Here is a 13,456-nt window from a genome sequence, read left to right on the forward strand (position 1 = left end):
CAGCAAATAAATTTCAGAATAAATAAGTGGATTTTGCCCCATTTTACCATCGTTGTTGCAGCAGTGGTTAAATGAATCACTGCAGCTGTTCAACTAGTAACATGGATGTTAAGTAAATCTGGCTTCCCCATTGACTTTGCTTGTCAGAAGGTCGCAAAAGGGGAATCACATGACCCCTGGGACACTGCAACCGTTATAAGTACGAGTCAGTTGCCAAGCGCCCAAATTTTGATCACGTGACCCTGGAGATGCTGCAACGGTCGTAACTGTCATGGTCATAAGTCCCCTTTCTCAGTGCCATTGTAACTTTGAATGGTTACTAAATGAACTGTTGTAAGTCGAGGACCTACCTGTAGGTTCTGTTGGCTAAGCTTATTTCATTTCCCCATCTATGGGATGTTGCCTTCATCGATCTGTGCTTGAAGGAGGCCTCAGTCTTTGAATCTCATCTTCCTCTTTTTTTCTCCTTCCTTCTGAAATGTGGTAAGCATCTCTTAATTTTGTTCCAGAAGACAGAAAACTCTTCGTGGGCATGCTCAACAAACAACAGTCAGAAGATGACGTGCGCAGGTTATTCGAAGCCTTCGGGAACATTGAGGAATGCACGATCCTTCGAGGACCAGATGGAAACAGCAAAGGTAAAGAGGTGACCATAACTGATTAGCCAAGCCAGGAGAGATCTTGGACCTAAGGAAATCTGGATGGTCCTTAAGCTCCTTCAGGAGATCTGGACAGTCAGGGATTGAGAAGACTTTCCACCATCACCCAAAGATGCTTTGAAGCCTTCTTCAGTGTTGGGATTCAGCCGGTTCGCACTGGTTCGGGAGAACCGGTAGCTAATTTTTGTTGAGTTTAGCAAACCAGCTGAAGCTCTAACCCTTTTTTGCATGGCCCAGAACAGCCCTCCAGAAGTGCGTGGATGCCGCTTCCGGAAGTCCATTCTGGGCCTCGGAGGCCCGAAGAAGGCCTCCCAGGCCCAGAATGGCCCTCCGGAAGTGCATGGATGCCACTTTCAGAAGTCCATTCTGGGCCTCAGAGGCCCGAAGAAGGCCTCCCAGGCCCAGAACGGCACTCCGGAAGTGCGTGGATGCCACTTCCGGAAGTCCGTTTTGAGCCTTGGAGCCCCAGATGAGGCCTCCCAGGCTCAGAACAGCCCGGTGTAACTGCATGCGCACTTATGGAAGTCCATTCTGGGCCTCGGGGGGAAAAAAGGTCAATCAACCAATTCCAACTTCTCATGGGGGGAAAAAATTCGCAAAGTTGGAATTGATTGATTGACCTTTCTCCCCCACCCCCCAAAAAAACACCTTCCTTTGTTTCCCTGCACACGGTGGCAGAGGATCGCGAAGAAGAAATGGCACGGGATTGGGTGTCAGGTAAGGAAAGAAAGGCAATTCCTGGGGGAAGCGAGGATTTGTTTCCTTACCCGCCCCACTTGTTCTGAGGCCGCTTTCCTCTGAGCCATGTTGCTCTTGACAATGGCCCAACCTCCGACCCCCACACACTTCAGTACCTTCCCTCCCCGAGCCTCCGGCGCTGCACCTGCCGCTTTGGTGGCTCTGTAGACAGAGCTGTGAAGTCCTCTTCTCTGACAGAGAAGAGAATGGGCAGATGAAGGGGGAATGTGCCCCACTTATTCCACAGCCACTTTTGGCCAAGCCGCGTTGCAGCCGCATTGGGCGTGATGCACAAGGTGGCAAACAGCCGCATCGTGCCGAAACTGGCCGTTTGCTGCCTCCTGCCCAATGCTGCGGAACAAGCTGGGCAGTGGTAGGGAATCGATCTAATGGCACATGGCTCAGAAGGGGAGAGGATCTGCCAGGCCTCAGGGTAGCGGCATTGGGTGCAACGTGCAAGGCGACAAACAGCCATGTCGCGCCGAAAATGGCCATTTGCTGCCTCCTGCCCAATGCCGCTACCATGAGGCCGCAGAACAAGCCGGGCAGCAGTAAGGACCCAGTATACTGGTACCGTGGGTCAGATCCCCCCTCCCCCATCAGCTTCGCCTCATCACATGCAGGCCGCCCATGCAAGCCTTTAAGTAGGGCTCACTTTCAGGGGGAAGGACTTATATTAAGCCCACCCCCAAAAAAATCAGCTGGGGATTACTTTCGGGGGCTGGTTTACTTTCAGAGAAACACAGTATTTGTAGGATGCTACAGAAATGGGAACTGAGGGGTCCTTGGTGCTCTCTGTGTAATTGTTTTCTTGCAGACGTTTCATGACCCACTTTGGTAACATCATCAGTGCTAGTAAAGAGTGAGGTTTGCTCTCTTGTTTATATTCTAGTGGCTTGCCCCATCAATGTTGGAGGAAGTGGTTTCAGAGGTTCTTAGTATGAGCGATGAAATGTCTGCAAGAAAACAGCCAAGCTCGGGCAGCACCAAGGACCCGTCATTTTAACCTTGAGCTACAAATATTCTTTGTTTAAAAGGGGAACTGTCTGAGCCTGAGAAGGTAAAAATGAGAAACTGGAAGAGGCTAAAACTGTCTGATTTGTTAATCCCCTGTGACACGTTAGCCAATATTGCTCTAAAGTGAAAGGCAGAGAAATAAAGTCAGGTTCAAATCTTTCAGGAACAAATGGAAAAGTTTCTGCTCTTCCCAGTCAACTTGATCCTTATTCTTAGAGTTTGTTCCTTCCTGTTTTCCTCCCAGGGTGTGCTTTTGTGAAATACTCCTCGCATGCAGAAGCCCAGGCGGCCATTAACGCGTTACACGGGAGCCAGACAATGCCGGTGAGTGCTTAATTATGGCTTAATTGGGCACAGGGGTCGACACTCGTGCCCCAAGAAGCAAGGACAACATGTGGAGTTATTTCTGAGTAGTTTCTTTATTGCTATTCGCCTACAGACAGAATCTTGCCGGACTAAATCAACTATCTGCCCAACTGTAGGTATACTCTGTGAACTGACAGGGAAGGGCCATCTTAACCTTCTTCCTGTCTATTAAACTTTCCAAGATCTGCTTCCCTTTGCCCTCTGGGAGGCAGCTTTTGTCACCTGGGACTCCAGGCTACCTTCCACCACAGTGCCAAACAGATATTTACAGAATCAGCCCATTGTAATGAAATGCAGAGGAAGAGAGGGACTGTGTCAGGACCCACCCCAATCCACATCTTAGGAAATAAGAACTCTTGGAGCCAGGTTTGTCCAAAAAGAAAAGTTTAGTAGGATGAGATCGGTTGTGGCAATACAAGACGGGATCTGACATTGAGTTACATTTCAATCTGATATAAAGCATTCCCATTTCAGCCCCCTCCCCTCAATCCATTTGGTCAGACTCACATCATTTACTTAGGTGTCAGGCCCTTCCGTGGGAAAGGGAAATCTTGTGTTTATTGTTATTGCTTCTTCCTTTCCGTTGCAAATGGAGATGCAACCCAGATCTCTCTCTCCCCCTGTTCCCCCCAGATCAAAAGTTTCCCTGGTCTTTGAAAACAGCCTATTGCAATCTGAATAAACATCCTCTCCCCCCCCCCTCGGAGAGATGGCAGAATCCCCAGAATAAGCACAATATTCTAACCATACATTTATGAAATGTGATATAAATGGATTCTGACAGGCTGCCTAGGAAACAATCAAAGGAGGAGTTCCAAAGGTGCTTCTTCCAAAAGGCAGCTGGACTCTCTTGTTTGGTGTTTTGTTTTGTTTTTTCTTTGAAAATGTTCTACTTCTCATCCAAGAAGCTTCTTCAGTTCTAACTGTTGGAGAACGGAAGAATGCAGAAAGAATGAGATACGTGCATAAGATAAGATAACCTTGATTGTCATTTTTTTTTTTACTGCGGGCACAGCGACACACATCAAAAATGAAATTTAGTTGCCCGCTCTCAAAGTGAACACATACATGACACACACCTAAACATACTATATACAACATATGTATAGACCTTGTTGTTGTTGTTAGTTGCGAAGTCGTGTCCGACCCATCGCGACCCTATGGACAACGTTCCTCCAGGCCTTCCTGTCCTCTACCATCTTCTGGAGTCCATTTAGGCTCATGCCTACTGCTTCAGTGACTCCATCCAGCCACCTCATTCTCTGTCGTCCCCTTCTTCTCTTGCCCTCCATCTTTCCCAGCATTAGGCTCTTCTCCAGTGAGTCCTTCCTTCTTCTCATTTGGTGGCCAAAGTATTTGAGTTTCAACTTCAGGATCTGGCCTTCTAAAGAGCAGTCAGGGTTGATCTCCTCTAGGACTGACCAGTTTGATCGGTTTGATGAAGCGATTCGGCTTTGGCCCAGTCACTTTATTCTTTCTGGTGCTACTAGTACTAGCCCCCTGCATCTTCCAGCATCATATCTTTTTATTTTTCCTTTTGGTACTGTCCGTGGGGTTTTCATGGCAAAGATACTGGAGTGGGTTGCCATTTCCTTCTCCAGTGGATCACGTTTTGTCAGAACTCTCTGCTATGACCTGTCCGTCTTGGGTGGCCCTGCACGGCATAGCTCATAGCTTCATTGAATTACGCAAGCCCCTTCGCCACGACAAGGCAGTAATCCATGAAGGGGATGTATAGACCTACACCGCTACATATACATAATATATGAATATTAAACACTGCCCATCTTGGGTATCTAAGGGAAGGAAGAAGCTTGAGAGTTCACAAGTATGATACTGTATGGAACGTACAGAAGGTTACCAGGAAGGTAACCAGGAAAACAGGTCATGAAGAGGATGGGTAGTGTCCCAGACAATCTTACGGACCCTGCTCAAGCAGATCTGTCCCCTGGGGAAACAAAACAACCATTTCACAAACACACTGGACAACACAGGAGAACAAATCCACCAGGACAAGATTTAGCTGTCCATCTGCATCTGAAAGACAAAGGCCGCTCCTTTCAAGACAGTAAGATTCACATTCTGGGCAGAGAGGACCGCTGGTTTGAAAGAGGAATCAAAGAGGCCATCCATGTCAAAACTGAACAGAGGGGGAGGGATGTGACACCACCCATCTCCTGTTTACAACAAAGTCCTTTCAGCAGTCCCAAGATGTCACTGCATTTTTTTTTACGTGTTTGTCAGCAAGCACGTTGCAGTCTGCTCTTTGCAGCTGTGCTGTTATCTTATCATTGTAACCATGGTGAGTGTCACATGTTCAACCATGTTTTGGTTTCATGTCTGGTTCTACTATTGTGTGTGCATGTCCAAACAAAGTTTTGCTTCATTTTCTTCTTTCTCTCTGCTGTCTGGTGAGCATGTAGTCAGTTAAGAGTCTTTCTTTTATTTTCTGATTAAAGTTTTTACAGTAGAATATGTTTCGGGTTTTCTTTCTTTTACCTGTTGTTCACCATGCGTCAAATGAACCACGGTTCATCGACTTCTGATAAGGAGTTTTTGATTTACCCCTTTGACACAAGATGGATCCACACCCATTTGCATTCCGATTCAGGTGACCCGGAGGGCACGGATAAACCACCACGTGGCCTCAACGACTCTCAGAGAGAGTGTTAACAACCAGATGACTGCAAGGAATAGAAAGCCTTCTATGCCCCATTAGTTCAGTTAGAACCGAAGAAGCTTCTTGGATGAGAAGTAAAACATTTTGAAAGGAAAACAATAAATAAATAAATAAATAAATAAAATAAAACAAAAAGAAAGTCCAGTTGCCTATTGGAAAAAGGACCTTTGGGAGAACCATTACCTGGATGATTGAGAATTCTCCATGGACAATCAAAGAGAAGAGGAAGGCGCCTTCAGTGGCTTAATGGTCTGAAGAAGAAGCTTAGCAAGGACCCACTCTAACAAATCAACCACTTCTTAAATCCTTTCCTTAAGACTTGCATAAAGTTAGATATAGCTCACCTAGTAGTCTTTCCCGCCTGGTTTATCCAGGAAGGTTGACACCCACAGACAAAATACTGTATACAGCACATCAAAATCCCATCACTGAAAACTCCAGTAGGATGGGTAAACCCTTGCAGGTCATTCATCTTCTGTGCATTTCTTTGAATAGCATCATAGCCTCATCAATTCTCTTTTCTTCTATCTCTCATTGTAGGCCTTTAATTTCTGGTTCTCTAACTACCCTTTGTTAACCTTTTCTATTCTATTTACCTGTAACCTATTCATCAATCTATTCTCCAAAGCACCTGAAGGCAGGAGAAGAAGCAACGGATGGAAACTAATCAAGGAGAGAAGCAACCTAGAACTAAGGAGGAATTTCCTGACAGTGAGAACAATCAACCAGTGAAACTAAGTTGCCTCCAGAAGTTGTGGGTGCTCCATTGCTGGAGGTTTTTTTAAAAAAAGAGCTTGGACAACCACTTGTCTGAAAGGACATAGGAGGTTGGACTTAGAAGACCTCCAAGGTGACTTCCAACCCTATTATTCTATGATCTACAGTATATGTTCAAGTAAGGGACGCGGTGGCTCAGTGGGTTAGGACGCTGAGCTTGCCGATCAGAAGGTGGGCAGTTTGGCGGGTCAAATCCTGAGCGCCTGTTACTCGTCCCAGCTTCTGCCAACCTAGCAGTTCGAAAGCACCTAAAAATGCAAGTAGAAAAATAGGAACCACTACGGTGGGAAGGTAACAGCGTTCCGTGCACCTTTGGCGTCTAGTCATGCCGGCCACATGACCACGGAGATGTCCTCGGACAAGCGCTGGCTCTTTGGCTTTGAAACGGAGATGAGCACTGGCCCCTAGAGTCGGAAATGACTAGCACGCATGTGCGGGGGAACCTTTACCTTTACCTTTACCTTTATATGTTCAAGTACCTAGTTCTCTTTCAAACTAGCTAGATGTCCCTCTGACTGACAAATTGTGTGAATCACCAAATTGTGGGATTGTTTTAGTCCTATCCAATTGTAGGGATGTTCATTCTACCAGGATGAACATAATCTCTTGATCTCATTTCCTGATCTACTTTTGTCCTTTTTGTTATGCTAGGGATTAAGGTGTCCCCTTCCTTCGGTCAATTCATCACTCTTCTGCCGAGCTTTTTCTTCTGAATCCATCAAAATTCTGGTCAGGACATCCAAGCCATTTGCTTCTGTAACAAAACTCCTCTCCCTCCACAGCTATCAGAATGATGGTTCCTCTGTGGTTTCTATTCACACAACATATGGCACCTAAGAGTTTTCAAAAAGGCCATTTTATCTAATTAAAATGCCTTCTCCCCTTCGTGAAGATCAGAATCTGTCACATAACTGGTGGCCCTCTTTACAGGAATGTAAGATGAATCACATCGTTGAGATGCTTATCCCGGTTGGGTAGGAACCCTAGATGCAGGCACCGAGTGGGGTTACTGTAAACCTGTTTTCATTTGAACAATTGCACAAATGAAGGCAGTGTTCTGGCCTTTTAAGTCCTCTCTCTTAACCAAAGGCTAGAGGAGAAGAGATGGGAGGATTCAGGCACTTCAAATAAAACATCCTTTCCCCCCCCCCTTTAAATTACTGTAAAATAGAGCTTCTCGAAAGTCTGGAAGAAGATCAGGCAGATCAGAACTCACTTGCATTATGAGACATGGAGTAAACCTAGAGCAAGGGGTCTTCAAACCGGGCCCTTTTATGACTTTGTGGACTTCAACTCCCAGAATTCCTCAGCCAGGCACGCTGAGGAATTCTGGGAGTTGAAGTCCACAAAGTCATAAAAGGGCCCGGTTTGAAGACCCTTGAGCTAGAGCAGGGGTGTCAAACTCAATTTCATTGAGGGCCGCATCAGCATTGCTGTTGCCCTCAAGGGGCCGGGTGGGTGTGGCCTGGGTGGGCGTGGCCTACTGGGTGGGCGTGGCTAGAGTGCGTACGGCCTACTGGGTGGGCGTGGCCAGCTCTACATCGTTCGCATCAAGGGTGCCTTTGGGGGCCTGGGCAGGAGTGGGACAGATCTGAGGGTCTCTGGCAGGAGGAGGGTCTCTGGGCCAGGGCCAAGGCAGTGGGGGCCGTTCCCTCACTGTTTCCAGGATGGCTTCGCGGGCCGCATGAAACCACTTCGCGGGCCGCATCCGGCCCCCAGGCCTTGTGTTTGACATGTCTGGACTAGAGGTTCTTTTCTACATTCTCCCATTTCCACACCTATCTGTGACAACAGCACAAAGCTCTTGCTGGAGACAACCAGCACTGAGACAGCACCCAAAGGAGTATCGTACAGTCTCCAGAAGAATTTCCTAGCCAGCATGTCTTTCCAAGAAAGATGAGAGTCAGGGGACGGGCCAAAGGCATTTAGTTAGAGATGTCTGCTTCCAACTTTCCCAACTCTAGCATTGTGTTAGATGCTTCAAAGAGCCCGATAACATTTCATGGTACTAAGTTCCATAAACAAACTATTTAGAGTCCTTCCTTCCTTCCTTCCTTCCTTCCTTCCTTCCTTCCTTCCTTCCTTCCTTCCTTCTTTCCTTCCTTCGCTTTCTCTTCCCTCTTTCCCTTTCTCCTTCTCTTCCTCTTTTCTTCCATCCTCTTCTGCTTTCCTTTTTCCCCCTTTCCCTTTCTCCTTCTCTCCCCTTCCTTCCTTTCTTCTTTCCTTCCCTTTCTCCTTCTCTCCCTCTTTCCTTCCTTCCTTTTCTGCTTTCCTTTTTTCCCCCTTCTCCCTTTCTTTCTCTCCCCTTCCTTCCTTCCTTCCCTTTCTCTTCGATAACCTTTCCCTTCCCTTTTCCTTTCCCCTTCTCTCCCCTTCCTTCCTCCCTTCTTTCCTTCCTTCCTTCCTTCCTTCCTTCCTTCGCTTTCCCTTCCATAACCTTTTTCCTTTCCCTTTCCCTTTCCCTTTCCTTTTCTCCTTCTCTCTCTTCTTCTGCTTCCCCTTTCTTTTACCCTTTCCTTCCTCACTCACTTATTTATTTTTTTTTGACCCTGCTTTACTTCAGAGTAAGGCTTTCCTCTCGGCAACTCTTCCTTGCATTCCCATGGGCCAAAAAGGCTAATTACACGGCATCATCCAAGGCATTATTTTTAACTCCTGTCCTCTGTGCCTGCGTGTGTGTTTGTGTGTGTGTGTGTGCATCTCCGTGTGTATTTGTGTGTATTTGCTAATCCACCGCGCAACTTTCTCTCTTCTTCCTCTCCCCCTGTCCTTATTGTTCCATAAATGAACTAATAAATCAGATGTTCTTCGGCCCCGGAATAGAAAACTCGGCAGGCTACTCGCTTGACAAGGAGTATGAATCATCCCAGCTTCGGAGGTGGCCTTTGGGGGCATAAAGACCTCACTGGAGCTACTTGCGCTCTCTAGTCACATCCGAGAAATTGTGCAGGCATCTGGTAGGACAGCTAAGAAGCCCGGGGGAGAATTAAGAGGCTTTTTCTTTCTTTCTTTCTTTCTTTCTTTTTCTTTCTTTCTTTCTTTCTTTCTTTCTTTCTTTCTTTCTTTCTTTCTTTCTTTCTTTCTTTCTTTCTTTCTTTCTTTCTCCCCTTCTCTCTCTTTTCTTATTTCACGCCTCTGCCGGCTGCCTCCTTGTTGGTTTGCTTCCAGGTCCTCCGCCATTGCAAAATCTGTTTCCTACAAATGGGATAAGTGGGAGACCACCACCAACAGACCTCACAGCTTCAGCAAAGTTACGAAGTCCCTTCTGCTCTTTTAACGGACCAGGCAGAATGACAGAATAATAGAGCTGGAAAGGGGACTTGGAGATCTTCTAGTCCAGACATGTCAAACACAAGGCCCGGGGGCCGGATCCGGCCCGCGAAGTGGTTTCATGCAGCCCGCGAAGCCATCCTGGAAACAGTGAGGGAACGGCCCCCGCTGCCTTGGCCCTGGCCCAGAGACCCTCCTCCTGCCAGAGACCCTCAGATCTGTCCCACTCCTGCCCAGGCCCCCATAGGCACCCTTGATGCGAACGATGTAGAGCTGGCCACGCCCACCCAGTAGGCCATACGCACTCTAGCCATGCCCACCCAGTAGGCCACGCCCACCCTGGCCACACCCACCCGGCCCCCTGAGGGCAACCGCAATGCTGATGCAGCCCTCAATGAAATTGAGTTTGACACCCCTGGTCTAGTCCAACCCGCCCCCCCCCCCCGCGCTCAGGCAGGAAACCCTATACAATTTCACACAAATGGTTGTCCAGTCTTTTCTTAAAAACCTCCAGCCATGCCGCAGCCACAACCTCTGAAGGCAGGTCGTTCCACTGATGGTGTTTCTTTAATTTTGGGGTGGCCTGAACCACATTTATTGGGCGTTCAAGTTAGTAAGAGGCTGCCCAAGTGATTCCAGCTATCCGCAGTTAAAAGCAGTAGTAATGACGTTACCTAGTTGGGTCATGAAACGTCTGCAAGAAAACCACCAAGCTCAGAGAGCACCAAGGGACCTTCATTTCAATCCCAAGCTACAAATATTCTCCTTTATTAACAGAATAAGAGAATAACAGAGTTGGAAGGGACTTTGGAGTTCATCTAGTCCAACCCCCTGCTCAAGCAGGAAACCCTATACCATGTCAGACAAATGGCTGTCCAGTCTCTTCTTGAAAACTTTCAGTGATGGAGCATCCACAACTTCTGAAGGCAATCTGTTCCACGGGTTAATTGTTCTCACTGTCAGGAAATTTCTCCTTAGTTCTAGGTTGCTTCTCTCTTTGCTTAGTTTCCACCCATTGCTTCTTGTCCTGCCTTCAGGTGCCTTGGAGAATAGCTTGACCCCCTCTTCTTTGTGTCAGCCCCTGAGATATTGGAAGGCTGCTATCATGTCCCCCCTAGTCTTTCTCTTCATTAAACTAGACAGACCCAATTCCTGCAACCGTTCCTTATACGTTTTAGCCTCCAGTCCCCCGTTCATCTTGGTTGCCCTTCTCTCAACAACTTTTTTTATATTGTGGTAACCAAAACTGGACAAAATATTCCAAGCATGCTCTTACCAAGATATTACATATTGGTATTAATACTTTAAGGGACGCGGTGGCTCAGTGGGTTAGGACGCTGAGCTTGTCGATCAGAAGGTCGGCAGTTTGGGGGGTCGAATCCCGAGTGCCGCGTAACAGAGCGAGTGCCCGTTACTCGTCCCAGCTTCTGCCAACCTAGCAGTTCGAAAGCACATAAAAATGCAAGTAGAAAAATAGGGACCACTCCGGTGGGAAGGGAACAGCGTTCCGTGCGCCTTTGGCATCTAGTCATGCCGGCCACGTGACCACAGAGACGTCCTCGGACAAGCGCTGGCTCTTCGGCTTTGAAACGGAGATGAGCACCGACCCCTAGAGTTGGAAACGACTAGCACACATGTGCGGAGGAACCTTTACCTTTATTAATACTTTATGTGATGTTGATTCTAGTTGGGTCATGAAACAACCCAGTTGAGTCTGCAAGAAAACCGAGCTCAGAGTGCACCAAGGACCCCTTATTTCAACCCTGACCTACAGATGTTCTCCTTTATTAATTAGAACAGTTTCCAGCAAAAAGCTGTTAAGGACAATATAAATGGGCATTTACATCAAGATCTGATTTCTTCAAAGAGGGGAGGGGGCTAATATTTTGCAGGATTTGGCCTCACTAGAGAAAGGTAAAAAAAAAACCCGCAGACATCTGGTAGGCCTTTTTGGAAGCTTTGAAAGGGCCTGAACATCTGGCGCTCTGCTCATTACAGTTTGCAAAATTAATTCCGCCAGCTCTGGGTGGGTCTGCTCTCCCTCCCCCCAGATGAACGCTACCCAGGTGTGTAGGTCTGCAAACCCCAGCATTCCTAGCTTTTTGAGAATTGCTGTCCCACCACATCTGGACCACAACAGGTTGGGGACAGATGTTTCATTGTAGGCATACACCTGGTTACAGTTTGTCAAACACGGTGTGACCTGAAGGGGCGTTGTGGTTCCCAACCCATCTGCAGAGCATCAGGCAGGGGACCTGCAGTGTAGCATCTGCATTATCTCTGCCTTCCATCGGTTTGGAAAACACACAGACAAACACACACACACGCACACGCACACACACACACACACACACACACACAACAAGTGAAATGGGAGAGACGTCCCTCACCTGGCTTAGATCTCCACACCTGCAGTGAATTTTCAGCCAGAGTGCCTTTCTTTGGCTGCATGATAAAAGCCTTTAACACAGCTCCTGCATTTCCTTAATTCAGAATGAGAGAATGAAAGAGTTGGAAGGGACCTTGGAGGTCTTCCAGTCCAACCCCCTGCTCAGGCAGGAGACCCTATGTCATTACAGACAAATGATTGTCCAATCTCTTCTTGAAAGTCTCCAGTGATGGAGCATTCACGGCTTCTGGAGGCAGAGTTGTTCCACTGGTTAATTGTTCTCACTGTCAGGAAATTGCTCCTTAGTTCTAAGTTTGTTTGTTTGTTTGTTTGTTTGTTTGTTTGTTTGTTTGTTTGTTTATTTATTTATTTATTTATTAATGGGATTTATATCCCGCCCTATCTCCCAAGGGACTCAGGGCGGCTAACAACAACAAAACTTAAAGGTCTCTGTACAGTAAATTAAAAAATAAAATTTGAAATAAATTAAAATAAATTAAAGAATAAAGTTAGAATTGTAAATATAATTAAAATCCCTGTCAGTCCAGGTCAGCCAGGTGGAAAAGGAGTGTTTTGAGGCCGCGGCGAAAGGACTGGAGATCTTGGGCCATCCGAAGCTCAGGGGGGAGCTGGTTCCACAGGGCTGGCGCTCCCACAGGCAAGGCTCTTCCCCTGGGGGTCGCAAGCCGACATTGTCTAGCCGACGGTACCCTGAGGAGTTGCTTCTCTCCTTGATTAATTTGCTCTCTGTTTATATACTAGTGCAGGGGTAGGCAACCTCGGCTCTTTTATGACTCATGGACTTCAACTCCCAGAATTCCTGAGTCAGCTATGCTGACTCAGGAATTCTGGGAGTTGAAGTCCATGAGTCATAAAAGAGCCGAGGTTGCTTACCCCTGTACTAGTGGCTTGCTGTGTGTTAGTGGGAATGTTGTTTTCTTTCTGTTGTTTACAAGGGCAAGCTACTTATATATAAAGAGGAAGAAAAAAACACACTTGCTTCTAGCACTGAAGGTGCTACCTAGCTGGGTAATGAAATGTAAGAAAACCAACAAGCTCAGAGAGCACCAAGGACCCACACAGTCCTCCTCCTCCTCCTTCTCCCCCCTGTAAACCTCACTCTCTTCTAGCACTGATGCTGTTCCTAGTTGGGTCATGAAATACCAGCAAGAAAACAGCCAAGCTTAGAGAGCATCAAGGACCACATAATCCTCCTCCTCCTCCTCCTCCTCCTCCTCCTCCTCCTCCTTCTCCACCCTGCAAACTTCACTCCCTTCTACCACTGATGGTGTTCGGTGATGAAACATCTGCAAGAAAGCAGCCAAGCTCAGAGAGCTTCTAGCACTGAACATGCTACTTAGTTGGGTCATGAAACATCTGCAAGAAAACCACCAAGCGCAGAGAGCACCAAGGAGCCCTCAGTCTTTCTCCTCCTCCTCCTCCTCCTTTTCCTTACAAACCTCATTCCCTTCTAGCACTGATGATGTTACCTTGTTTGGTGATGAAACATCTGCAAGAAAACAGCCAAGCTCAGAGAGCTTCCAGCACTGATTACGTCTC

General features: G+C 47.1%; 1 protein-coding gene across 1 annotated transcript in view; it reads left to right on the forward strand.

The window, feature by feature from the left end:
* The window catches only part of CELF4 (CUGBP Elav-like family member 4), a gene marked incomplete at both ends in the record, with an annotated part of 87,228 nt that overhangs the window by 2,758 nt on the left and 71,014 nt on the right, over positions 1-13,456 (forward strand). Inside the window, 2 exons of the mRNA XM_081316323.1 lie at positions 510-638; positions 2,659-2,738. Coding sequence (XP_081172449.1) covers positions 510-638; positions 2,659-2,738 — 209 coding nt within the window. The remainder of the gene's footprint in view (positions 1-509; positions 639-2,658; positions 2,739-13,456) is intronic.

Source organism: Vipera berus, assembly GCF_964194415.1.
Source record: "Vipera berus genome assembly, chromosome: 2".
Taxonomy (NCBI): Eukaryota; Metazoa; Chordata; class Lepidosauria; order Squamata; family Viperidae; genus Vipera; species Vipera berus.